Here is a 27,595-nt window from a genome sequence, read left to right as displayed (position 1 = left end):
TTAGATTTGGCTCTGGGCTTTAAATCAAACCTCATCCGTTTTAACTGGAAGACTTTCCCCTGCCTGCCATTTAGAACCGTTGCAAAGGGAGTTACACACAGTCAGTACGCTGGTGAAACAAGCCCAGGGCAGTAAATGGTACCGAACCTGTCAGACCCCTGCAATAACTGAAGTCCTACTCACATAGGGGTCACTCTGCTCACTGCAAGGAACCATCTCGTGCTACATTTGAAGGACAGTCCAGTATTTAACTCTTCAGTCCATCGCACGTTAAACATGTCCCCCCTTTACATATTCTATACTTGCTCCTGTAACTGGTCTCCTCCAGCTGCCTCTTAAACGAGCTGGGGGCTGCAGCTGCTTAATCTCAACCCGTCTCCTGTTTTAGGGGATATTTTTGATTGTAACGTGACGGAAAGTCTTTCCCCACTACACTAATGCTTATTTTTATCTTATTAGGTTTACCGAGCGTAGAAGCTTTAGCTGCATTTTAACCAGAGCTGGCTGATGTAACACCACACCTCGAGTTCTCACCCCAGGACAGAGAGCTCCTGCAGCTTTGGAAAAAAGAGGATAATCTAGGCTCTCCCCACAGAACTTGTTCTCCTGCAGCAGAAAGCATGGCAAACACTTCCTGTACCATGGCCAGGGGACACTCGAATGCAACCATAGTTGATTGTTGTGTGGAAGCAGACTTCCAGTACCATCTCTTCACTATCATCTACAGCATTGTCTTTGTACTGGGACTGCTAGAAAATGTCTTGGCTCTCTACTTTTTGACCTGCAAGGTCAAGCACACCTCGCATTCCTACATCTACCTCATCAACTTGGCTGTAGCAGATACCTTGTTTGTTTGTATATTGCCCTTTAAAATCCATTACCACCTGAACCAGAACGATTGGATCTTTGGAGACATGGCTTGTAGGATCACTGGGGCCTTGTACTACATCAACATCTACGTCAGCATTGCCTTCTTCACCTGCATTTGCATGGATCGTTACGTGGCCGTGCTGCACCCCTTCACCTACATCCGGATCAAAGTCACCCACTACAGGATAGTGGTCACCGTCTTTTGGCTCGTTGCTGCAAGCATCATGATCCCGCTTATCCTTGGGGGGCCCCTTCACAACAAGGGCACAGAGAACAAGACCGCATGCTTTGAGAACTTCTCGCTGACTAGCTGGACCCATCGCATGATGCCCTACAATGTCTGTGCCTTGCTGTTTGGCTTTGTCATCCCGTTTGCCGTCATCCTCATCAGCTACCCTCTCATCGCCAAGCGGATCGCCCACACCAGACGCAGCATTCACAAGAAGAAGGCCTTGAGGACCATCTACCTGATCCTGCTCATCTCCATCCTGTGCTTCCTTCCTTATCATCTCACTCACCTACTCCACTTCCTGATGAGGGTCCAACTCATCCAAAGTTGCCTGTTTACCAACTTAATTTACAAAATGCGCCGGGTCACTTTGGCCCTGGTCAGTTTCAACTGCTGCCTGAACCCCATCCTATACTACTTCACGTCTTCCAGCAAGCCATGGCATCTCGGCCTCAAGTTCAGATCCAAAACCAAGGTTTATACCATTTGTGACAGAAAATTCAATGACTATCCTTATAAAAGCAAGCCAACAAGACCACCAACACAGCAATTGAATGAATTGCCTTTTTTAAAACAAGGTCAGTAAGTGATTCACCCTTAGGTTACGGGTTCAAATCCACCCGAACTTGGAGGAGGAGGAGGATTCAGGTGAGATCAGGTGCTGTATACACATACTCTTTAGGGCAGGGACTATGAATTGAATTTGTTGGTGGTGTCAGTCCACTTCCTAGGAAACTAGAGTCTGTTACGACCCTCGCCCCCTCCAAAAGTCTGTTAATTGGCAAGCGTTGGCACAGCAGACTACATGAAGATAAAAGACAACACATTAGCAGAGATGCCTGTGTTGTGTATAAATAGGACTTTAGTTGGGATCAACAGCTCTGAAAACTGAAGAGTGTCAAGAATGTATGGCAATATTTCCACTTCAGTGTTACTTATTAAGCAATACAAAAAAAAATCCTTTGTTTGGAAAGTGGTGACATTATAGGCTAATTTCCAAAGTAAACGGAGCAACTGGCTTTCTGCTATTTAAAATCTTTGTAGAATAAGAACAATTTCAGTCTGTGTATAGTATGAAATATTTGATTTATTAATAGTTGACAAATGATATATGAATGATCCAAACTAATGGACCTGCACCAGTACGGTTTGGTACACCGACTACTTGACAGTCATTTCATCATCTGCATCCTTTAACTGCTATTGAGACAAAGGACTGGGACTCAGAGGGCTAGGTTCTAATCCAGTTGCTTTGCAGGACATTGAATATCTGCCCATCTATAAAATGGGAATAGCCAAGTACCTCGGTGTTGTCCCTTTCTTTGCTGAACACTGTGAAAGTTAGCTTTGCTTTATATCTGAGGGATGTTCTTCCTATTGTTCACAGCCATGTATGCATATGCGGTAATGGATAAGTAACTGCTTAAATATTATGCTTAGTTTTAATCCCTCAGGCCTATTTTTAAGTTCTAACCCCCTATCAGTGTTCTGTACTGTTAAAGTTGACAGCTGACCTTACGTTCAATGCAGAAGCAACAAAATAATTGAATCATTTTGTTCACAAGCTTCAAAAGGTGGCCGGGTGAATTAAAACGCTGTTAAGAGGAGCATCGTCCTGTGCTGTACTTACGTATGTGGAAAAAGCAAAGTGCTGGCATCAGAATGTTCTTTTTAATATTACAAAAATAAATGTGAATGGAGAGACTTTGAAAATCTCTTACCTTGCTCTACAAGGAATACCAGACGAAGCTGCTCCAGGTAACTTGATACAAACAGCTTGCCCAGTAATTGATATTTGTGACTGACTTTGCCAGTGGGGGATAGCAGTGCTGCTAAAGCAAAATTTTGTCTGAATAGTTTAATACTCTCTACTGCAGGATATTTTACAATAGACCTTGTCTTTATTTAAAAAAAAGAACTTAAGTATTTACATGCTTTGGATAATATAAAAAACAGAGGTGAACTTGGAAGGCTTCTGAAGTTCCATTTTCCCCATTGCTGCGTCACTCAAGCTGTAGTTTGTGGCAGTCCCTTTTTCAATAGGGAGGTAAGATAGCTGCCCAGTTCTTCATCCTATACACAGACATCAGAAATAGGTCAGGTGGCAACACCCCCACTCCACTCTCTCATTTAGGGCAGCACACCAAAGGCTGCTCTTTTGACAGGACTAAACCAAAAATCCAGATCCCCAACCCCCTAAAATTAGTACGGTTTCAGAATTGTTTGGCCTGAATCCATTTCTGATAGTTTGACAAATGGGAGTTTATTCTTCCAAAATCGCAGACTTGGCAGTAACAAAGTACGGGGGCCCTGAGACAACAGATGTCTCTTTTCTTAAGAGCAAAGAAAGGACTATTGATTTTTGCTTTGCTCTCAGGAAAACATTTCCCCTCTAAAGAAAAGCCTTTGGAAACCCACAAAACCTAGGCACTAGAGAACTCTATCCTTGAACTTAAACATGAGTGACTCTGCTAGGGCAAGCTTTTTGCTAGTCAGCAAGTTTGAGACTGTTGATGATATGTATGCTAGTCACACCTCAAATTGTTCATACAAACCCCCGCTCCAACCTTCCCTCTGCTACCAGTACTCCACCCTGACTAGGGCCAGGATACTAGAAATAGCCAAAAATAAGTAAGGCCATCGATTTTAGGGTGGTTGATGATTTTGTTTCCAGTGCCCACAGGGGGAGTAGACTCAGGAGATGGTGCTCCTGGAAAGGTAGTTTTATTAGGGGGAAAGCTTAAGGAAAGGAGGTGACTCCAGCGAGTCATGGCATGGCATGCTGGGGTGTAAATCTATAGTGCCCCTGTACTAAGACGTTGTTTCCACAAGCTCTAAGGAGGTGTCTACACTGCAACTGAGAGGTGAGATTCCCAGCCCAGACAGACGATCATGCTAGCTCAGCGTGAGCTAGTGCACTAAAAACAGCTGTGTCGGTGGCAGCTTGGGCATGGCGTTACACCTCCCACATGCCGCACAGACCTAGCCGAAGTGGCTCATGTGGGACTTTTCAAACAAACTCAAAGCTGGAGTAGCTCTTTTCTGTTCCCTCGCTGCACTAACCCACTTCCTCTGGAAACGGATTCTTATAACTGCAACCCCCACCACAGGCCCAAGTTAGAACAGAGCTAACCGGAATCACTTTGTGAATGTGTGTCTTCGACATGACATTTATTCTTACCTGGTATGTCCATGACACCAGCAAAACTTTGGTTCCTTGGTCCTCTGACTGTGCTGTGGCTTGGATCAGAATGGACTCCACCATGATAGATCCGTCAGGGAGATGCTGAACAGAATAATCTTTCAGGACTCTAGGAAGATGGAAGGTATATTATGCAGTCCTGTTCTGTACTCAAGTGGGCATCTGACTACACAGACCTAGCTCCTACAAACGGTGCATCAGTACAGAGAACGCCTGCACCTCACAGACTCCCTGGCTGGAGCGTAAGCCAATACCCAGCAGCTGAGGAGGGCAGAACAGGACTTACAAAAAGGCAAGACTTTGAATATTAATCATTAGAAAGTCATATAGTTCCACAGGGCTTGATTTCTGACCTGTCTGAAAAGGACAGGCAAAATCCTGAAGTAAAAAATTCTGGTTCCTATTCGTCTGCATAAACCAATCCTCAGGGGCTGGGCCAGCGGAATTATCTACATTTTAGTCCCTGGAATCTTTGTCACCTATTAACATTCCCCAGCTACACACAGCTGGTTTGGAACAGCAAGGCCACCCTTGGAGCAGCAGCTGTTAAACAGCCTGTGGCACGCTTACCCCTTAAGGTGATTATAGACTCGAAGCACCATCTCGTGCTCCTTGCGAGGATCCTGAATGTGGACTCGGCAGGTAAAACGCAGCTGATGCTCCCCAAGACCCAGTTCCTTCAGTGCCTGCTCGGGAGAGACTAAGCGGAAGCTCTGCCAAGGGAAGGGAGAAATCCATTAATCGCAGGCTGCCGTTCACATTGCTCCAGAGTGCTTTTTTCATTATTAGGTAGCTCTCTATAGAGCTAAAGGACAACCACACAGAGTTTCTTGGGTCATGGACCCTGCCTTTTTAAATGGCCTAGCACACTGTGGACAATGCCACCACCAGCAGCAGCTAGCTAGATGTGTGTACACAGATTTATTTATATAAACACCTCTATCTGTTATACATTCCCCATTTTCCAAACCTGCCTTCAAGCACAGCTGCTCTATGGATAAAAGTTGGCACAACCCTCCTGTATGACGAGAGTGAGTTGGACCACAGCCATGAGGCGAAGGATAAGCTCTCTTGACGTGGACCAGACGGTAAATGCATCCGGTATGGCAGCAGGAGTCAAGAGCATGACAAAAAGCAGAACTTGATTGGAAGTGGCTCCGTGGAGTGGTTAGCTATGGCTCCAGTGTCCTCTTCCAGAGACAGAGTGCCACGCCTCTGGGTTGCTCTGATCTCTACCAACCTTGGCAGTTGAGAGGCTGGGAATTCTCATACATCTGGATTTCCTTCACAGCCTCACAACACTTTAGAGTGGTCACTGCTGAGCTGTAGGACTGAGCACAACACCGAGATTCTCTGTGACCCCTTTCACATGCAAGTCTCTGAGCGTGATCCTTCTTATGAATTAAAAACCCTTTTTTATAAATTTAACACCATTGTAAATGCTGGAGGTGAAGCAGGGTTTGGGGTGGAGGCTGGCAGCTCGCGACCACCCATGTAATAACCTCGTGACCCCATGAGGGGTCCCGACCCCCAGTTTGAGAATCCCTGTACTAGAGTAATCTCCTTTTCACTTACGTTATCCTTCATGATTAATGTGCCATGCATGAGCTTTGGCTTCTTGGAATCCGGCACAAGACCTAGAGTGGGACCAACAGAAAAGAAGGGCAAAGTCATTAATGTTCTTGTGCTTATCTTTCATACAAACATAGTAAAACACTTTAGGATCTAACAGACTGCACGGCCATGGTGAGAAGAGGGTCTGAACTGCCAGCCCCTCAACTGAAATGCAGTAGGTCTAGTCTATGGTCTTATAACCTGGGCAGAGACCCTTTACAAACCATGTACTTAAACCAGTTAGCAACTCCATGGCGATGAGGCAAATCACTCTCAGCAACTTTGACTTTCTCTTCTCGATCTTGCAGCACATGGCGCTTCCTTGCTTTAGATAGAAGTTTGGGGGGGGGGGGGGTGTTAAAACCAGGTTATCTTGTAATTCCAGTGGGGGCGGAACTGGCCCACTGAAGTATGCATTTTTATCCATTAAGCAAACTGACATGTCATCTCTCTGCAGGGTGCATTAGTGATGAATAGCAGGGCAGCCCCATTCTGTGTCTCTGTGACTTTCCTGCATGGGGCTTTTAAAAAACAGTGAATATGCTCTGAATGAGGATAAATTGGCAGGTGAAATCCACGTCATCCCACTGGAAGCCTCTTTCAACCAATGATTAGTTATGAAGCTCCATTATATGGGAGATCACATAAATGTGTCTACAACATCCCCTTCTCACAAATCCATGCATAATTGTACATTCAGCAGTAAAAACATAAGATGTACTAGAATTGCAGTACCTGAAAGGGGAAAGTCATTGTTAACTGGTGTATTACCTATGGCACTCTCTCTCTTCAACAATCCAAGGGAAATGTCCACTGGTATATTGGGGCTGGTGAACAATGTAGTGGTTTCTCCATTTGCAGGCATGTAACAGTTCACATCTGTATTAAAAGCCAAACAATACTGAAGAAACATCCATATACAGCTTCTAATCCCAAAGGACTTTTTATACGGGGACTATCATTGCACCCATGGCTAGAGTGGAACATGGCAGGTGTTTAACAGCAACCCTTTACAACAATTTGGGACAAGGACTAAGAACATTATAGTCAACTGAAACTTGAAAGAGTAATTCAAATAACCAGTATAGTTGAATCTTGCCAGGAGACCAGAGTTAACACCCCTAATCATGGTAAATTCCATGGGATTGTTAGTCACAAGTAGCCACGGCCTTATTTTTTTTTTTACTTTTCCCGTGGAAGACAGCACAGATTCCCACAAAGGGAACAACGCTACTTATTGAATCACCAGCAACACTTCATGTAGCAGCATGTGTTTCTTCCTTTGGGGAACTCCCACCCAACCTGAGGCTTGGAGAGTATGCGAGAGCTGAAACGATCCCAGGCTGCAGCAGAACTTACAGCCATGATAAAAACAAGTTAATGCAAAAGTCACCTGAAACTATTGGGAAAATGCACCCAATGAATAAGCATCCCGAGAGTGATACACAATGATCTCTTTATTGATCATTCTCCCCCTAGCCTTAAAGTCAGCTGCTTTCAAAAAAGGTTTTTATTTTTCCTCTAGTCTTGTTCACTGTAACTTAAGTCCGTAGTATAGAATTATAAACACGAAAGAACTTTTCCCCACCAGTCTCCGTTGGTTTTAGGAGTCCAAGAGGCACAGCTTACAGAACTAACTCCCTGTTTATACATGCACACATGCAATAACTCTCCATTTCTTTGACTACACTGCATCTGACTGGTCCCCAGAGATCATTAAACCTGCAGCAGGGGCTCACTGCAAACCATGCCATCTGGAGAGTCATCCTACCCATTTGCTTCCAGCACAGGGACTTTTCAGTACTTGAGCCAATCAAAACATGTTATTCAACTAGATTTAACGTCCTGGCCAAACTACATGAACTATAAAAATAATTAATCCTTCCCCCTTCCACTCCTAATCCTCCCCACCACCCTCCAGAGCCCAACACCTTACATACGAAATTCCTGTTCAATTTTCTGCTTCAGGAACTCCATCTTCTTTGCTTCCCCGTGAACCAGAAGAACACTGCGTGGCTCGGCCTGGCGAATCAGCTGCATTATTCCCTTGGCATCAGCATGGGCACTAAAGGACATGTATTCGACCTGCATCTTCACCTCCAGCTGCAGGGACCAAGGGGAGAAGCAAACACAGACCATCCCCCATCACTACTTGCTTTGCCTGTTCACAACTTACAAGCCACGCAGTAACTAAACCAGAGCTCTCAGCATCTGCGTGTAACTGGAGTGAGCAAGACACCTACATCAGAAAGTGGGACAATTGAGACAGCCAGATCCTTAACTTCAGGGGCAGTTGACAAAAGTCAGCACCATACAAGGAAAGCAGTTAGTATCTTGCAGGATCAGACTTTATAATTCTGGATACACTTCCTCATAGACTCTAAGGTCAGAAGGAACCATTATGATCATCTAGTCTGACCTCCCGCATGATGCGGGCCACAAAAGCTGACCCACCCACTCCTGAAAGAATTCTCTCCCTTGACTCAGCTATTGAAGTCCCCAAATCATGATTTAAAGACTTCAAATCCTCCAGCAAGCGACCCCTGTCTCAGCTTTGCCCAAAGAAAATCACCTTGTAAGGATGTTGATTACCAGCTGCAATGTCCCTTTCAGCAGGAATCTATGTGACAGTTACCTCACGGGGTACAGGTGATTTATGTACTTTTCCATATAGAAGTAAACATCCATTAAAGTCTCTGGGCCCCAGCTACAATGATTTCAGCAGGGTAAGAGATTTATGGGGCAATTGTTCAGCCATTGCCCACGTAGCCAAACTCCCACTGACTGTAGTTGTGGGTCCACATGTGGAAGGATGGCAGCAGAATGCAAATCATTGTCAGTGCCACCAAAGGAACTAGTTCAATCACTTCGGCTAAAATGTATATCAACACAGGGAGAGATTTTCACCGACACAGGGCAGTGCAATGTGCAAGTCCCCTGAAAGTCAGCGGTGCCCTTTCAAAATTAACTTACTATTTGTCTTCCTTCCATTTCTAGCTTCCGCTGTCCACTCAGGATCTTATGACCCACAGTTCCTTGCACACAGTAACCTGGCATAATGACCTGGAAGGAATCCAGACAAATATGTAGCATTTGCACACTGAATGGAGCTAGAGTAAGTTGTTCTCTTGGGACAGAACTAGCCGCACATCCACCTGTATAACGCTGATGGCAAGTTTCCATGGTTCCCGACATGTCTACCACAACTCTTTGTTTAGAACAGGGGTAGGCAACCTATGGCACACGTGCCGAAGGCGGCGCACAAGCCGATTTTCAGTGGCACTCACACTGCCCGGATCCTGGCCACCGGTCCCGGGGGCTCTGCATTTTAATTTTAAATGAAGCTTCGTAAACATTTTAAAAACCTTATTTACTTTACATACAACAGTAGTTTAGTTATATATTATAGACTTATAGAAAGAGACCTTCTAAAAACGTTAAAATGTATTACTGGCACGCGAAACCTTAAATCAGAATGAATAAATGAAGACTCGGCACACCACTTCTGAAAGGTTGCCGACCCCTGGTTTAGAAGCTACTGAATCTATTCTGTTCAATTATGCCCCTCAGCATCTTGCATGATAAAGACCTGAGTATGACACAAGCATTAAGATTAAATTAAAAAGGCGGCTTCTGTTAAAATCCACATGCTACTAAACAAGGGTTATTACTAGTCATGGGTAAACAGACAGCTTTGAACAGATAAGCACAGCTGAAAATACATTTCCATAACATAAAATCTTGCACCACTCATCCTTTCCGAGTCTACTGCCAACAATGCAACATTTTAACAGTCACAAAAACTTGAGCTAACAGAACTGTACCCATGTCAATTCCTCAGGGAATCCCTCTCTCCCCGACTATAAGGGCCTGGTCAGTTTCATGGGATTCCTTCGAAAGTAAGGCTTCTTTAAAAGACCTTCTAAATATTCAGTAAGTGGTTCCAGTCTCAAACCTGAGGAATGTCACTTTATGGGTTTCAAAGGTCACGGCCAGCCTTTGTACACAAACCCTCTCTCAATAAGGATATCAATATCCCATCAAGGCCACCAGAGCAGGCTGAACTTTCAGAGCGTGACTCTGCGAAACGCTCAGAGTTCCACAGCTATTCACCATCGACGGTTTTCATAGCCAGTGTTCCCTTTGTAAAAGTTGACCTGTGTGGATACTCGATAAGGCGGCCCCACTGAAATAAATGGACCAATGCGTCCCCACGCATGGATCACAGCAGCATGTAAGAAGTTAATACTAATTTTTTCCCCCTAATTGAAGCACAATGTGGTATCTAACATAGGTCGACTGAAGTCTGGAATGTAGACATGCCATCAGAACTGAATGCATCATGTTCATGCACAGTAATTAAACCATCAAGCTGCATCTGTTCCCCAAAGACACAAAGGGTGAGTCCTTGTCCAACAGAGACAAATCCTGGCCCAAGTGAAGCCAATGGCTAAACAGCCACTAATTTCAGAGCCCAGCGTTGATCCAAATGCAATGTGCCAGTCATAAAAAGCATTTTTAAATCATGCTTTAATTAAATAAGGTCAGTCAGTCAGCGGTTATTACTAACTGATGACTCGTTTAGATAACAGCTGATAAAGGAAAGATGCATGCAAAAGACTCTCCTGCCAATATAGGCAGAGTTTATTTCTAAAACAACTGGAGTGTAGCCCCATACATCAATATGAAGCATCATTCAAGGTCACAGAATTTCTTACCATGTTCTTTTCATTCCCTGCCCATTTCCTGAAGATCTGAAGGGACTGTCCGGCATGAAGCATACCTGGGGTTGCAAATACAACCTAGGTTTCAAAAGAGGAGTGTTAGGAGCTGCCACACAGATTCATTTTTCCTAATGATTAGAAAACAGGTGTCCCAGATTATGGAGAGAGCACGTAAGAATAGAACCAGGGAAGTTCCATCTATGAATCTATATAGTACCAATTAATATACAGTACAGTTTAGACTCATTACAGCTGTGGGGCTTGGGGGGGGGGGGGGGGGAGAGAGAGAAGGGGGAGGCAGAGGAAATTTTTTCAAACTGTGCCTTACAAGATCTCCATAATTTTCCATAAAACAAAATACTTCAAAATTCACATTTCCTAATAAACCCTTCAAGAGTTTTGATTAGCCGGCAGTACCATGATAGTTTCTGAGTGATCTACTGGGAGGTAACTAGAAAGGAATCTGTCGAAATCAATAGCAAGAAAACAACATTTTTTTTTTTAAAAGGGTCACTTTCATGAGTTTAATTTAAAGGGATTGGTTATAAGAACTATAGATTGGATCAATGCAGAGGAATGCATTTAACATTCGCCATTTTTAGATTAATTTTCTAATACTTTTTAACTTTAATGCACTGGAAGGTAGTTCTTGTAATATGTTTATTCCTTTTATTATGTTTAAGACAAAAGCTTCATTATTGCTGCATATGATTGGATTTATTAGTGCCAAAAAAAAAAAAATGTAATTCAACAGGGATTTGGGTTTAGAGTCCCAGGTCTGCCACAGGCTTCCTATGTGACGTTAGGCAAATTACTTAATCTCTTTGGGCCTCAGTTTCCCCATCTGTAAAATGGGGATAACAGTAATTCACTATCTCAGAGAGATGCTGTGAAAAATACATTGACAATTGCAAGGAGCTCAGGTATTATGTAAATTGTGCGCTTTCCTTAAGCCAGGCAAAAAACAGCACTAAAACAGCTCCTACCCGTGCACATCAATCCTATCACGTTCTTAACCTCCACGTACCATTGGCCCAGGGTTATCGGCAAAAGCCCTGTCAAATGCCTTGATGTGTTTGAATTCGAACATGTTTCTCTGGACAAAAGTTTTCCGGATCTTCTGATTAGTCCATGTGATGAAGAGCTTGTAGTAGTGATTGGCCTTCTCAGTCAGTCCCATGGAGAAGTAAATTGGGGCCTTCAAGTTCATTCTTTCCCTTTGGGGCGAGAGAAGAGTCAGTCAGTCAGTTGTGGTTGCTTAAGTGGAATCCTGGCAAAAACCTCTCAGGCGTTCCCCTTTGTGTGCTCAAGAATTAGTCTAGGGACTTAAGTATCAGAGGGGTAGCCATGTTAGTCTGAATCTGCAAAAAGCAACAGAGGGTCCTGTGGCACCTTTAAGACTAACAGAAGTATTGGATCTGAAGAAGTGAGGTTCTTACCCACAAAAGTTTATGCTCCCAATACCTCTGGTAGTCTTAAAGGTGCCACAGGACCCTCTGTTGCTTTCTAGGGACTTAAGATTTCCATGCATATACTTACCTGGGGAAATAGGAAGTCAATATCACCACTATGTCACATTAATGTTAGATAATCCAATTCTCCTTGTCAGCTGGTCCAGACTTATCTAACCAATGATGAATGTTAAACATGAAGCTATGGGGTATAATTAAGAGTAAGGCAGCTTTAGATCATCATGTACATGTTCCAACCCAGACACAGCCTCTCCTTTCTGATCCTTACCATGACAATGTTCATGAAAAAGACTCAATATTTTATTCGGCCATCCAAAAAAAGTTTCTTATCCAGAACACAGAAAGTTTTGCAAGGCCAGAGGGATGGTATGAAATAAAGAAAGGGAAAATTTAGACTGAGTGTCTGGGGACAGGATGAGGCATGACTCAAAAGAGCAAGATATTTTAGAGTAGTGTCCAAGTGGTGGAGGGACAAAAGCACTAGAAAATATACTACAGGGAGCAATCCTACACTAGCCAGCATGGGCAGATACAGGCACTCAAGAGGTTTACATTCCAGATTCTTTGCAGGGCAGCCGGTTTCCTTAATCTGTGTCTGTGGCGTGCGTCTGTCTGAATTTGGGCTTCGTGGATGTCAGTGCTGAACTCGAGCCACAAAGTTCCCATCCAGCTTTTCCCAACATTGCGGGGGGAGGTTTGCGTCGGTCTCGGTGTTGACGCGAGGGATTCGGATGTTTCCGATGTTGCATTAATGGGTATCGAGCGGGGCAGTGGTTAGAGAAAGTAGCGAGGACACAGAGCACCTGGAATACAGCTGAGACAGCTGTTTCTTGGGACCAGATGCAGCCAGCCCTGGGCAAGATTCCAGTGCGTGTGGGCAAGGGCTACCAGGGTTGCCAGTTAGGGGAGGTGGCAGAAGGTCAGCAAGGCAGAGAGATGAATATAAGACTGTGCATGACAAACAGACACCACAGAATCCTGGAAAAAATGAGCACTAAGTGTAGGAGGGGAGGGGAATAAATACGTGTTTTAAATGGAAAAGTTGAGGCTGTTCTTACCAGAAAGTTTCCAGTAAGATGCAGAGTTCCTGGGCACGTCCCAGAGCAAAAACCGGGATAAGAACCTGCAATTAAAGTGCAGAGTTAGACTATACTACTGCCAAACACCATGCAAAGATTATGTGCCCCACTGGTGCCCACAAACACCTGCACTTGCTCACAGTGGGTGCACATTCCATTTTATAGATGAACTCCACGTGCCCTCCTTTCCAAACTCTCCCCACAGAGGGCCGATCTTCCTGATGCTGCTTTTTATTTCCCTATTCATCATTTGTTCTTAAGGAGAGGAGACATTGCACATTTACGGAAAGCAACAGCCTAGGCTCCCTGGATTCTCGCAATATAACAGGGAACATGCTTTATGGAGACCTAGGGGATCACATTGTTCTGTTTAGCACTGCAAGGAAGTTTCCAATAAAATACTGTAAATAAAAACAAAACCACATTTCTGGCATTGTCTATGGAAAATTATATTGTGCCAAGCACTTTTCATCTTGACTGCCTAGGCCGCACTGGAGCAGTTACGTCCTAGCAGTAACTTTTTTAGCCCTCCAGGGGACAAGGAGCGTGAGAGTCGAACATAGAACGTACACACAGCTGCCTCCTTGGAGAGTTTTCACACACGTCGTTTCATGTCTCTAATATTTTCTGCTGTCAAACTCTTCACTGATGCTTGCTGCCAACTCGCAGGACCTTACATTACACGGATTGGTTTTCCAGATTCAGTGACAACTTCATAGAAATCATCAGCTAATTCTAAGATGAGTCTCTAGGTGGGAGATCTATGTGTATGCCACCTCTGTTCTCAGAGGACTCACTTTTCCCTTCCATAAGCAGTTCCAGATTTCTCCCTCACTGGGAACAGAACAATAAATGAACTAAGTATATGACCAAAGTCACTAGGGATGAACTAATGTACCTTTTAACCAAGACAACACCATTAAAACTGTAAACATGCGATTGCCATACAGACTGCACCTCCCATTTTATCAGCGATTAATTTAATCCAAACTTCAGGAACTAAGGGCCACATCCTCATGCAAATCAGCATAGTTCCATTATTTGAGAATCCAGTGATTTGACCATTGGGATCTGGCTCTAAACTATGTTATAATGCAGATACAACATCCACCTTTAAGTAGGACTGCTCTAAGGCACATTTTATTGGGAAAATACTCTCACTGGCTACAGAAAGTTGTCTTTTATTAACAGAGGGAGGCAATGACCAAAATTCTGAATGAGCGAGAAACAAACACGTGCCTAAGGCCGACCCACAAAATCCAACTATAGTTAAAAATTGCATTAAGATGTTATTGACATTATAAGCACCGCTACGTGCCATGTGCTTTGGTGGTCATGTAGATAACAAGACCAGTTGTTTATTTCAAATTGACATTATTAGAAAAGAACTGAACAAATAAAAGGGGGAAGCTACATGCAGTGCATGCAAACATTTGTAAAGTGTTTCAGAAGGGGATGTAGGTACCTCTTTGTATGTTAATACTTTCCATATATTTGGGGTTTTACAGCAAAAATCTGCTAAGGGTCTAATCGTGGGGCACGGAATACTGAGCTGAGAGCACTAGAAATTATTGGTTAAGAGTAAAGATTTTGACAGTCTCAGTTTCTAAATTTAGATGACTAAGAGACTAGTTTAGAGCACAAAATGCATATGCCTGTGTCTCAGGCACGACTTTCTCTGTAACTTTGAACTACAGAGAGTTAAGATTGTAACCTTGGCATTTCCCTTCCACTAGAAAAACAAAAGCACACACTTAATACCCTGCCCTTTCTAGCATAGGTTAGCAATAAAAACCAACCACCAACTTGCTTGGTGGAGCAACAGAGCTGTCATCAGGCTGTGTAAGAAGTCAGCTCAAATATTAGCAATAATACGGCCCTACTGACCCACCGGATGCCCATGCTTTCTACAGACTGGAAAATGCTCCAATTAGCTTATGCCACATACCATACCTTCCCTCCTCTCTCTACACTTTCATGGACCTTCTTCAGGAAGTCCCTCTCTCGGCAGCGTTTGGAGTCTCGGATAGTTGTGGCATAGGTGGATTCGCTGATTAATAAATCCGGACGACACTTATCAATCCAGGCAGCTCTAAAACAAAACAGAGAGAGACCATCTAATAGATAATATATAGCACTTTAATATAGGGATAATGATGTTCCTTATCCTTCTTTTATAGATGGGAAAACTGAGGCCCAGAAATCACAGAATCATAGGACTGGAAGGGACCTTGAGGGATCATCTAGTTCAGTCCCCTGCACTCATGGCAGGACTAAGTATTATCTAGACCATTCCTGACAGGTGTTTGTCTAACCTGCTCTTAAAAATCTCCAACGATTAACTACCCTGACAGTTAAGAAGTTTTTCCTAATGATCAATCTAAACCTCCCTTGCTGCAATTTAAGTCCATTGCTTCTTGTCCTATCCTGTGAGGTTAAGAAAAACAATTTTTCTCCCTCCTCCTTGTAACAACCTTTTACATACTTGAAAACTGTTATCATGTCCCTTCTCAGTCTTCTCTTTTCCAGACTAAACAAACCCATTTTTTTCAATCTTCCCTCATAGGTCATGCTTTCTAGACCTTTAATCATTTTTGTTGCTCTTCTCTGGACTCTCTCCAATTTGTCCACATTTCCTGAAATGTGGCACCCAGAACTGGACACAATACTCCAGTTGAGGCCTAATCAGCGGAGTAGAGCGGAAGAATTACTTCTCATGTCTTGCTTACAACACTCCTGATAATACATCCCAGAATGATGTTCTTTTTTTGCAACAGCGTTACACTGCTGACTCATTTAGCTTGTGGTCCACTATGACCCCCAGATCCCTTTCCGCAGTACTCCTTCCTAGGCAGTCATTTCCCATTTTGTGTGTGTGCAACTGATTGTTCCTTCCTAAATGGAGTACTTTGCATTTGCCCTTATTCAATTTCATCCTATCTACTTCAGACCATTTCTCCAGTTTGTCCAGATCACTGTGCAGTGACTTGCTCAAGGTCACACAGGAAGTCAGGAGCAGAGCCAAGAATCTTAACTTCATTGGACCACATTGTAACTGTCTCTTGCTAAATGAATCCAGTCCACAATATGGAGACTAACACTACAGATTTTTGAGACACAAGTTTTCATTTACTTGCTGAAGACTAATTTAAGAGGTTACATTTTATTAAAGATCACCAACATTTAAAATCTTTCATACACATTAATATCCTTCTCCTTTAGCACTGATAGAACATTTATTATTGCAAGTAATAAAAGAAAACATGGCTCACTGCAAATGTATAGCATTGATCTGAATTATGTTAGAAGGCTAACATCTATAAAAGATGCCATGACAGGAAAATATATGGAACATTTAAACCCAATTATTGTGCAGTCTTAAAAAGGGGATTAACATGACCGTACACCAGAGAGAAGAAGAATACTGCAGAAGTGCATTCAGAGTCTATCTTGAGGAATTATTTTAAATCTATTTAGTTCCATAATTGAAAACTTCATTTATCTAGTCAACAGAGAAGGCACTAAGTGACTGAGTCTCTTATCCGAGAACAAAGAATCACCAGTAATAAACTCCCATACATTAACAGGAGTTGCAGGTTAAGATCTCCCATGTATGGATCACACTCATTAAAATTCATAATTTCTCTGCTTCCTACTTACCCTAAGTGTCTGTCTGGCGTCATGTTATAATCACCCTAATGGAAGAAAAGAAAACCCATTTACTACCTGAACGCTAACTGGACACATACCATACAAAGGAGATGTATAGGTCTATAAATATTTATCTGTATACTTACAGTATAGACCACAGACTCAGAGCCAACTTTAATCTGGAACATGGCTGCTCCCAGCACATGGCCAGCATAGTACGCCTTGATTTCCAGCTCATCATCTACCTACAGAGACAAAACCATATAGCCAATGTTAGACATCTCTCTCAGCGGTTAAAGAGAATTCATGCATTGGGAATTATGAGCACTGATGGCAGCTGATTTTATTACTCTGTTTCTTCACTGCTAATTTTGATCCCTTCCCAAATACAATTGTCCTCTTCCCATCCCCTGTGTTTGAGAGGCAGCACCCTCTATACCAAAAGTCACACTCCCGCTAGAGGAAACCATAGGGCAGAACCAACTTCTAGTGCAGTACTACCCTGAACAAATAAGGGATCTGATTACCCCCAAAGACAAATGCACTAGCTCCTGAGATGCTTCCATAGCAGCCGCTAAAAGGACCCTGGGTAATCTTTGTCTCACCTTCTTCCTATTTTGTATTGTGTCTCTGACTCCCTGCTTTCTCGTTTCTGCCTCTCCACCCTGGTCTCTTGCTTGTTTTTCTTTTTCCTTTTATATGCACTTTGTTTTTTCCACCTATTTTTGGTCTTTGCTAGGTGAGGAACAACCCTCCACCCCCTTTATACATGGAAGGGCTGCAGAGGAAATTGACTAGGTTTAGTCCTTTTCCTTCTGTATCAAGCTCCTTAGAGCACATAGCTGGCTGCAAAGGGAAACTGACAAGAAACACAATATCTTACAAGCTTAAAGTGAAAATGCTTCTTAGCTAGGGCAGGAGTATGAGGGGAGGAGATTAAGATTCCTGGGCGCCTTTCCCTGCTCTGTCACTGACTCACTGTCTGACCTTGGGCACATCATTTAACCCCTTTTTGTATCTCAGGCACTACGGAAGTGTAGCAATGGAAGACCCTGTTCCCTCCTCTTCAACAGTCCAATTGATTTATTCTGAGAGTTCCCCGGGGTGAGTCATATTACCTGGATTGTCTGGTGAAGGTGGACAGCTACCACTTTTTTCATGCAATCTTTAATCATTTGGGAAGTGAAGAAGTTGGTCTCCCCTTTCTTATCCACAGTAATTTTCCTGTAATCCTCCAGCAGGATGGGGCAGATGGCCTTGGTGGGGTGCGTCATGTATATGGGTCCATCATAGCCAACCATTTCGCTGAAATACGGTAAAGCTCCGCAGTGGTCCAAATGAAAGTGGCTGTGAAGGAACATCCAGAATGGAAGATATGACCCACAGGCACTTAGCTAGATGTTTATAGCCGTCACCTAACACACAGATCTTGTGACTGTGCATTAGCTCATGTAAAACACAGAGAGATCCCTGCATGGAGCAGAAGTGCAATCTAATCTTTGCAGTATAGAACTGCAAGCCATTAAGGGTGACTAGTTTATTAACGTAGGAGGGGAAAGTGGAAGAATTATTTTCCAGTGCTTTCCCCTTCTGCACCTGAATTATAAGATGGCAGGCAGTTTTCTTACCTGATGATTACGCAGTCTAGAAAGTCAGTCAGTCTTCCATTCTGGGTAATGTATGAAAAATCAGGAAAGCGTCTCTAAAAGACACAAAAGCAGGTTATCAGATATTAAACAAAGCTGGTTACTGAATTCAAAACATGACATTAAAAACAAATGTCAGCCACCCATGTCGCATTAGGAATGCACTGTGATCTTATTACAGGGCAGAACTCCAGCAGGACAACAGGGAATGCTGGCGTCACCAGTAAGGTGGATCGCTACAGGCTAAACCCCATAAAAGACATGAATGCAGAGAGTGCCAAGAAGGAGGAGGAGAAAACTGCCAATGGGAGGGTTTATTTCGACATTGCAAATAAGTAATTAAGTTATCGTCAGAGAAGAAAGATAGCTAATCCATTTTATCTTCACCATAATTCTCATTTGTAGGTTTCAGACCTCTTCATAGAGTTCTGCTAAAGCTGATAGTTCGCTCTGTACTGTGTTTTCCGAGTTTTGTTATCTGCACATAAGAATTAAGCTCACTCCTCTCTCTATTAGACGCCAACAACATTCAGGTATCGTGAGCCAAAACAACAGAGTCGGGGGGAAAACATGCTGCAGGTCTTGGTTTGGGTCCCATCATCAATCAACTGGCTGGTAACAAAGCTCATCCCAGTACCAAACTAATGATGGGTTTTATGTTTTAAGCACACAGGAAGCCTCCTGCTACATAGAGCAGGGGTTCTCAAACTGGGGTCGGGATCCCTCAGGGGGTCACGAGCTGTCAGCCACCACTCCAAACCCTGCTTTGCCTCCAGCCTTTATAATGGTGTTAAATATATCAAGAAGTGTTTTTAATTGGGGGGGGGGGTTGCACTCAGAGGCTTGGTATGTGAAAGGGGTCATCAGTACAAAAGTTTGAGAACCCCCGACAAAGTGAAATGACACTGAAATGCAGCACTCATTGCCCTGCTGAGCTTCTTTTAAGGTTTTCAGGCAGCCCACACACCGGCTGGGAGGTGGAACTACAGAACACAAACATATATGGGGAAGACTCAGGAACTCAGCATTTGCCAGAGGGGATATTGGTCCATCAAGTGTGGTACTATAACTCCAGCAGCGGTTAATACCTAAGGTTTCAGAGGAAAGTGAGCCTTCACCTAAGAGTGCACCAAAACGTGCTGGATTCTTCAAACAATTTCTAAATGAAGCTTGGTACAGCTGGCCAAGTAGGTTAGGTAGCTAAGGCACCCACAGAACCAGAAGCAATACTGGAAAAGGCTGGGCAGATAAACCTTAAAGAATCTGCACCCAACATTCGGTCTTTCTGCCATACTTACATCATCATTATAGCCCATGTGCATCCCGCAGTCTAGCATGACATTTTTCCCTGCAATAGACACAAGGATGCAGCTCCGGCCCACATCCTGGCCAGCCCCTGGAGCAAGAGACAAACAAAGGCAGCTGCATCACCCGTCTATATAACCTCTTAAACCTTTAGAAGGATATAAACATTTGAAGCTCTGGGAAACCACTGGCTAGATAAACTTCAACACCCCTATTAAATAGGCAAGTATCATTATCCTCATTTTAGAAAGGCGGAAACTCAGACTCAGACAGAGGAAATTACTTGCCCAATGGCACACAGTAAATCATTGGCAGAGCTGGATTAGAAATCTAAACCCTCTCCTATAGTCACTCCTCTATGCCACAGTGTCTCATCTTTTGGTAAAAGTGAAGCTCTCCATTTAGCACCTGGCTTGTTAGTTTCAGACCAAAAGACATACCTTAGCAAAAAGCATTTCTGATGATATATTTAAGAAGATACCATCGAACAGTTTATCACTAAAACTGCTATCATCTTTCAGGAACATCCTCTGTATGCAGACTACACACAGAAACATAGCTATACAAACTAACAGCAGCTATTTTTGAATGTGTGTACTCCACAGAACAATGTCCCCCACTGGTCCTATAGCAATGTTAAATAAGCTAACATTCTGCACAGGTTGTGCTAATATGTATGCTGAAGCAAAACCACGCAGGAAACAAGAGGCTCACAGCATAATCCAGCTTCAGTAAAAACACTTTTGGAGTGGTCGGAAAACAGTGTTTGCCAAATTCAAAAGGAAAAGAGGAAATAATAATATTTTGCACTATATGGCAGCTTATAAATATAAATGAATTAATCCTTTCAACATCCGAAAGCAAGGTTAGCAACATCTCTTTCCGTCTTCTCGTTTGCAAAGCAAGATTAAGATCGCCTAAAGAGAGGAGTCAAATCTGAATGCTGCATGCTAGTTACATAAATATAACGTAGTAACACATAAGTGCAAGTATAAGACCATAACAAGCTATTCTATGTTAAAACGTGGAAAGAAGCATGAATCTCTTGCTATGCATATTGTAGTTATTTCTAACTAATTTTAATTCCTTTAGGGCTCTGTCACAGCATCCAAACCTTTTCTACTTTTCTATCTATTTCAGCTCCATCTTGTGGTTTGAACTTACCCAAGGGGGTGACTTTTATTTCAGGCATTTTAAGCCGAGAAGAACTTTTTGAACCTTAGCCGTATAGCAGGCTATTTCAGAGATACCATAACTGGATACTGAAAACAAGAGAAGATCCAGCCTTTCTTCAAACCACTGATCTGTTTATTTACTAATATCACAGAGAAGAGCTCAGCTGGGGCCCCATGGCTTCCTAGAGAGAGACAAGAATACAGACAAGAAAAGGGTCAGGTAACTCAGCACATTCTTAGTGTCATCTAAAAATGCATGCCTGCTCCCAATATAGTCAAGGCTTAGGTTCTGCGAAAACATAAACTGGTTTCCTTGACCCTAACATTATTAGAGTGTTTTATAGTCGCTCAGTCCAGGACTGATTGGGCCATGGACTTGGTCCTTAGAGGGCTTCTGCCCAGGTGAGAGGGGATGCACATTGGCATGGCTGTATGTGGGAAGCCTGACTGCGGCTGATCCTGCCAGATAGAGTGAGGTTTTCAGCCTTCTGGACTCTAAGTTCATTCATTTATTAACAAACTGCAGACAAACTCCCTATTACAGCCTTGATTTTGCAGTGTGAGTTAATTTAAAAAAATTAAGACTGTCATCCTCTGCATCCCTTTCCCAATGCAAATTGCTATTAGATCAAAGATGAGAATGAATTTAGTTCAATTAACTTCTAAGCCAGGACATAACAAAACACCTTAAATTGTCTGAATGCAGTTAGTACATTCTTTAGCTCTGCTTCGAGGATTCCAGAGCAGTCCCTATTTTATAAATCATTACGGGAAATTGTGAGGTTGCATTATCACCACTGCTGATGGGAAAATTTTCCTCAAAACAAAACAACGTTATTTAAGTCAAAATCAAAATATTTACAAAAAGTTGTCATTTTTGACATTTTTAAAAAAACCAAATGAAGTGTTTTAATAAAATCAAAATATCCTGAAATAACAAAAACATCCTTCTTTTTTTTCCAGAATATAACGTTCTGATTGTTTTGTTTCAAAATAACTTTTAGGAACAAAATTTTATTTATATAAAAACCAGTTTAAGTTTTAAAAGGTTGGGATCCGAAAAAATGATCAAAACAAAAGTGTCCCAATTAACCCGCAGCATGGCACCCCCGTTCACCCACACACACACACACACCGTACCCCGCGGGACAGCACCCCCTAACCCCCCCCAACTCCCCCTCTCCCCAGCACGGCGCCCCCTGTCCCTCCCCAACTCCCCCTAGCACGGCGCCCCCTGACCCCCCCAACTCCCCCTCTCCCGAGCACAGCTCCCCCTGACCCCCCCAACTCCCCCTCTCCCGAGCACAGCTCCCCCTGACCCCCCCCAACTCCCCCTCTCCCGAGCACAGCTCCCCCTGACCCCCCCAACTCCCCCCCACCGCACGGCGCCCCCTGACCCCCCCAACTCCTCCTCCTCCCCCCCCCACCGCACGGCACCCCCTGACCCCCCCAACTCCTCCTCCTTCTCCCCCCCTGCACGGCGCCCCCTGACCCTCCCCCTGCACGGCGCCCCCTGACCCTCCCCCAACTCCCCTCCTCCCCCGCACGGCGCCCCCTGAACCCCCCCAACTCCTCCCCCGGGCACGGGCCCCGCTCACTCCCAGCTCGCGGCTCCCAAACGGACTCACGTTGCCATTACTTCTGGCAGGCCCGCTCCCCCGGTGATATCTGCGCATGCGCGACAGCCCTAACGAAGCACCGTCCCCTGACTTGGAGGAGGTGTCACTCCCCTATCACGTGACGCAGGTATAGCCTCTCACCACGTCCACAGCGAGCGCCAGCCAATGGGCAGCGACTATCATCCTCCCCAACCACCACCCGTCTCCCTACTTGCGATTGGCCAAGGCAACGTGGGGCCCGGAGAGGAAGACGGTGAATGGCTGGAGCAAGAGCGTCGGGCGTCGATTGGCTGCGGAGAGAGAGGGCGGGGCAGCAGTCGGGAAAGCGGAAGCAACTGGCTGAGGGGAGCCGGGGAAGTCTCGAGCGGTTCAACATGGCGGCGGGGGCGGAGACGTTCTCCCTGCGGGAAGTGCTGGTGGCGTTCACGGCCTGCGTCAGCGAGCAGCGGGAAGTCCGCGTGGACCCGTACCTGGCGGGCTGGAAAGGCCTGGTCCGGTAAGGGGAGGGGGGGGGCTCGTGGGCTGTGACTGGCCTCAGCCGGCCCGAGACCTCAGCGGCCGCCCGCGAGGCCCCGCCCCGCTGTTTAAGGGCAGCGGGGGAGATAGCGAGTGGGCCGCTGGGGGCGCTGTCTGGGTTCGCTGCCCCGCCCATAGCTAGCGTCTGTGGTCACGTGGCAGAGGGCCACGCCCTTCCCGGAAGTACTGGAGGAGACATGTGAGGAGCCTCCCTGCCCAGCCTGGCCTCTAGCCCCAGCGCTGCACTGGCCTGTTGTTGGGGTGTAGGCAGAGCAAAGCTTTCAAGCGCTTACTGGAGGAGGCAACCAGTGTCCCAGTTAGGTATCAGCGAGAGCAGATTGTTAAGCATAAGGATCTCACAGGCTGCAGGAGACCACTTAAAAAGAAGTGGGAAATTAACACTACTGCAGGCACAGGACAAAGGTGGGTTGATAGTTAAGAAAATGTTATAATGCACTGTAAAACCAGTGTCAGGTAACTGTCCTAGGGAGCATAGTCCCCGTCTTTGGCACATTTTGAGGATAACTGCCCTCACGCTCCATCCAACTTGAAGAAAGAAGAACAGGAGTATTTGTGGCACCTTAGAGACTAACAAATTTATTAGAGCATAAGCTTTCATGGACTACAGCCCACTTCTTCGGAGTTCATTGTAGCCCAGAAGCATGTCTTGCTCACTAACAGATGTTGATCCAATAAAAGATATGAACTTACCTACCTTGTCTCTCTAATGTCCCCATACTACACACTTTACATGAGTTTAATGCAAACCACTTGCCTCAGCCCCTGCTCTTGTGATCTAAGCTAGAGGTGAAGCATAATGAGGCATGACAGAATTCAATTTTGATATTTTTAATTATGATAAATATGCTTCAAACTAATAAATTTTATCAATTTAAATTTTTGCAGTTGCACAAAATTATGGGGGGGGGTCAGACAGTTCAATGACAATAGACAAAGTTTCAGCTTTTGAATCTCAATAACTGTTTTGACATATGGTATTGCAATTTAACAAAGTAAATCTCCTTACATCAAACTCAAAGTTCTCAAGCAGCATTTTTCTTACTTTGCCTATACGTAAACTTTGACTGTTGATGAAAATATTTTTTCATCAGTTTGTGTGAAATCAATGTTTATCAATGTCTACCACTAAAAATCTAATCCTTCCAAGCCTAACACTGAAACACTGCCTCTTGATCATCCCTGAAAAAGGTAGGTGACTAGTACTAGGCACAAAGTGGCTGTTAGTATATTACATTCTATGTAGTTAACCAGTTTTACTTTATATTACCGACACTTGACTCCACTACTATCTTGTTTGTAAGCCTGTTCCTGTTATTTACTACATTACCTTTAATAAAAATAAAAATGACTACCACCTTATTCTTACATATATTCCATTTTAGATTTAAGTTCAATCTATGTTTACCAGTTCTGGTCTGTCCAATAATTTCTGATATAAAATTAAGACTGATCTAACTCTTAACCACTTAAGTAAGGTCACCATTTCAGCATCATTTCTCAAGCTCCCTTACTCTGTCACATAACACAATTGATTTTTTGTTTTGATTGTAGGTTTCTGAACTGCCTGGGCACAATTTTCTCCTTCATTTCTAAAGACGCAGTGACCAAAATAGAGATCATAGAGAATTACCGTAATAGTGACCAGCGAGAAAAGTACTTGACCGTTCAATCCATGGTGGAGTATGAGCTGGCTAATGGCCTGGTTGATCTCCAACAGCGATCCAAGCACCCTAACTCAGGTTGCAGAACCTTCTTGCGCCTCCACCGAGCCCTTCACTGGCTGCAGATGTTCTTGGAAGGACTGAGGACTGGCGAAGACAACTCCAAAACCTCTGTGATCTGCTCAGAGACGTACAATGCTTCCTTGGCTAACTATCATCCCTGGATTATTCGCAAGGCTGCCGGGGTGGCTTTTTGTGCCTTACCCACTCGAAATACATTCCTTGAAACCATGAATGTGGGCACAGCTGAAGAGGCGGTGACTATGCTGGGGGATGCTTTGCCCTATATCTGTGAAGTCTATAAAATCACAGAGGAGCTCTATGCCCAACACAAACTGCTCGACCTCCCCTAGCATAGGGGATGTTTGATTAGAATATCTCAATATTGAGATTGCTGGAATTCGCTGTATGGGGGAGGGTGCACTTATGTAAATAAGTGGTTATTTGCACTAGAGACTGGATTCTCTTCCTCTTCCCCATGTCTCTAGTAGAGCCCATAAATAACCTGATTGGTACTCTTTGGCCTTTTAAAAGAGAGCTGACTTAATTCTTGGCTCCCCTTTTATAAGAAGACATTTGGAATAAACATTCCAAAGCCCATATTAGCTTGTTTAAACTTAAAGGACTTATTGCTTTTCTCTGCACTGAACTTCTTTTTCAAAACTTTTCAGGTCTTTATTCTTTGTAAAAGCCAAACAAAGCACCCGGCCACGAGTGATCACTTAATCTTTGTAGCTCCAATGCCTTTTTAAACAAAAGTAATGAGGACTCTCCCTTTGTCCTACTCATGTGATGATGCTAAAATTCAGCTAAACTAGGGTTGGAACCTCTTGCTGTGATATTGTAAGGCCTGTGTACAGATGACACTCATTGCCATTCAGCCACTTGTTCTCTGGTTGGGTTAGCAAGGTGATGTGTGTTACAGGGCCTGATATTTTGGTTTTGATGCACTGAAAAGCAGGGCCCTTGAAATTATGCTCTCTCTCAACAGTGAGAGCAATTGATTACAGACCACCTTCATGGCAGCTGGTCATCACTTGCACTGGATAATACTTCCTGCCCTTTCTTCTCTCACTCATCCTCACCAAAACTAAATGGTGTGGAGGTGCGGTATAAGGATACGTTTCCCCCCCCCCCCCTTTTTGTATGGGGCTGTTGAGATAGGAAGTCCCTTTGTTATTTTCTCCCTCTTCCCACTCCCTCCCCCCCCCCTTTTTTATTACTTGGCATCATGCCTTTTGGGGGCGGGGAATAATCTTTAGTGCAAACTGCACAGTACTGAATCACAGAATAATTCAGAGCCTTATGGATGTTGAGGCTACAGTTACAGAAACTACCCCTGCAGTAGACTTTAGGAAATAAAGGGAATGCTGAAAGCCTAGACAAATGAAGTCCTGCTGGCTGGGTGGGGTAATTATGATTTGTACTATACATAAAATCATAGTGTTTGCTGAAGCTTAATGCCTTCCAGTCCAAATCAATCATAAGCTTTAAAAGGAGGGTAAATCTTCATGCAAGTGGTAAGGGTAAAATTGTTTTAGCAAGAATTCCTATATATGTTGGTGTATATAATAGGTGTATAAATAGGAAAAGGTATGCAAGCTGGTTATAAAATAATGAATTGTACTTTATCAGATATTTTCAAAATTTATCTTTCACAACACTGCATGGATATTTCAGAAAGAACACTAAGACCACTGCTGTGAAACTATTTCAAGACAACGTTCACACCTCTCACGCTGTGCCCCTGTACATTATTAACGCTAATAAAGTGATCTAGATAATCGGAGGCATTTAAATGGCCAATAAGGCCACAATGCTAGAATTGAGTATTACCTCATGGGTTTGACCTAGCTAGCCACACTACTCTCCCTTAAATTACATTAATAACTTGCCTCCAAAGAGTGGTGGTGTACAGAAATGCCTGTCTTTCTCAGGTCTTTGAAGGCATGTGATCTTGGGTCTCATACATTCAGGGCATACTGAACCTAATAATGAGTGGTTGCTTAATTAGCTATTTGGGTAGTGATCAGAAGAGACCCAATACATTTAACAGCAGATTCTAAACTCTCAGCTGCAGCATGCATTTCTGTAGATCAGAATCTGTCCATTGAGTATTTCTTAGCTTGAGGATCAGGAAAGGAGGGTTTTCCCCCCCCCATCTGATCCAAGGATAGATATTTACCCACAGTGATTAAAAGATATTTATGCCTCTAGTATAGCTCTGTGAAATGTGCCATTTTCCTTCCATGTTAAGATATTAATTTAGAAAAGCCCCTTTTAAACTTACTGTAACTTTCAAAATGCTGTTTACACTCAATGCCATGGGGTAGATCCCCCACGTATTAAGACAATTCAGGTAGCTCAGTGTTCCAACGTCTAATAAATACTCGCTATTTTTTGTTTTGTTTTAGCTAAATGAGTTTTCTTGCTGTCAGATGTTGATATTTCATCTAAAATGTGGTGTTGCATATTTTGTGTACGATTAAAATATTGTATGAAATTGAAGCATCTTGCACTACATAGGATGTGAAAAAGCTGTCTGTATCGTAAGTAACATTTGCATAATGCCTTTGTTCCAAGGGTTTAATATAAAGGGAGAAACATCATGTGAAAAGTGTTTATCTATTCTCCACCAGTATGTCCAAGCTAAACACTATTCTTATATCATCAAAGCTGTAATACTTGATTCTGCAATTTCCAACAAGTGGTTTTTCAATTAAAAAGTCACTTACCAGTGGAAAACCTGAA

General features: G+C 43.6%; 3 protein-coding genes across 12 annotated transcripts in view; 2 read left to right on the top strand and 1 right to left on the bottom strand.

Moving 5' to 3' along the window:
* The window catches only part of PUSL1 (pseudouridine synthase like 1), a 74,722-nt gene extending 71,653 nt beyond the window's left edge, over positions 1-3,069 (top strand). For all 8 annotated transcript variants that reach the window (XR_010594197.1, XR_010594196.1, XR_010594201.1 and 5 more), the window contains one exon: positions 460-3,069. Coding sequence is in view for 2 of the 8 variants with exons in the window: in XM_042852863.2 (XP_042708797.2) it covers positions 621-1,685 (1,065 nt within the window). In the remaining 6 variants the exon portion in view is untranslated. The remainder of the gene's footprint in view (positions 1-459) is intronic.
* On the bottom strand, positions 2,979-22,867 carry INTS11 (integrator complex subunit 11). Of its 3 annotated transcripts, none has more exons than XR_010594195.1 (18): positions 22,596-22,745; positions 20,957-21,149; positions 19,786-19,883; positions 18,470-18,543; positions 17,960-18,188; positions 16,988-17,086; positions 16,851-16,885; positions 15,144-15,282; positions 13,170-13,234; positions 11,667-11,856; positions 10,634-10,717; positions 8,889-8,978; positions 7,852-8,018; positions 6,687-6,794; positions 5,877-5,938; positions 4,872-5,014; positions 4,281-4,410; positions 2,979-3,172 (listed from the first exon to the last, which is right to left on the bottom strand). XR_010594195.1 is itself a non-coding variant. In XM_065574792.1 (18 exons), the coding sequence occupies exons 2-18, from the start codon at positions 20,982-20,984 to the stop codon at positions 3,107-3,109; spliced, it is 1,803 nt and encodes a 600-aa protein (XP_065430864.1). In that variant the 5' UTR covers positions 20,985-21,149; positions 22,728-22,867; the 3' UTR covers positions 2,979-3,106. The 3 variants fall into 3 exon arrangements, 2 of the variants coding, with proteins under 2 accessions (XP_065430864.1, XP_065430863.1); XM_065574792.1 differs by having other exon boundaries at positions 7,856-8,018; positions 22,728-22,867; XM_065574791.1 differs by having other exon boundaries at positions 7,856-8,018.
* CPTP (ceramide-1-phosphate transfer protein) lies at positions 22,844-27,595 on the top strand. The gene is made up of 2 exons (XM_005292907.4): positions 22,844-23,082; positions 24,675-27,595. The coding sequence occupies exons 1-2, from the start codon at positions 22,844-22,846 to the stop codon at positions 25,195-25,197; spliced, it is 762 nt and encodes a 253-aa protein (XP_005292964.2). The 3' UTR covers positions 25,198-27,595.

This window comes from Chrysemys picta, chromosome 21, assembly GCF_011386835.1.
Source record: "Chrysemys picta bellii isolate R12L10 chromosome 21, ASM1138683v2, whole genome shotgun sequence".
Taxonomy (NCBI): Eukaryota; Metazoa; Chordata; order Testudines; family Emydidae; genus Chrysemys; species Chrysemys picta.
This window is presented reverse-complemented; position numbering and strand designations above follow the sequence as displayed.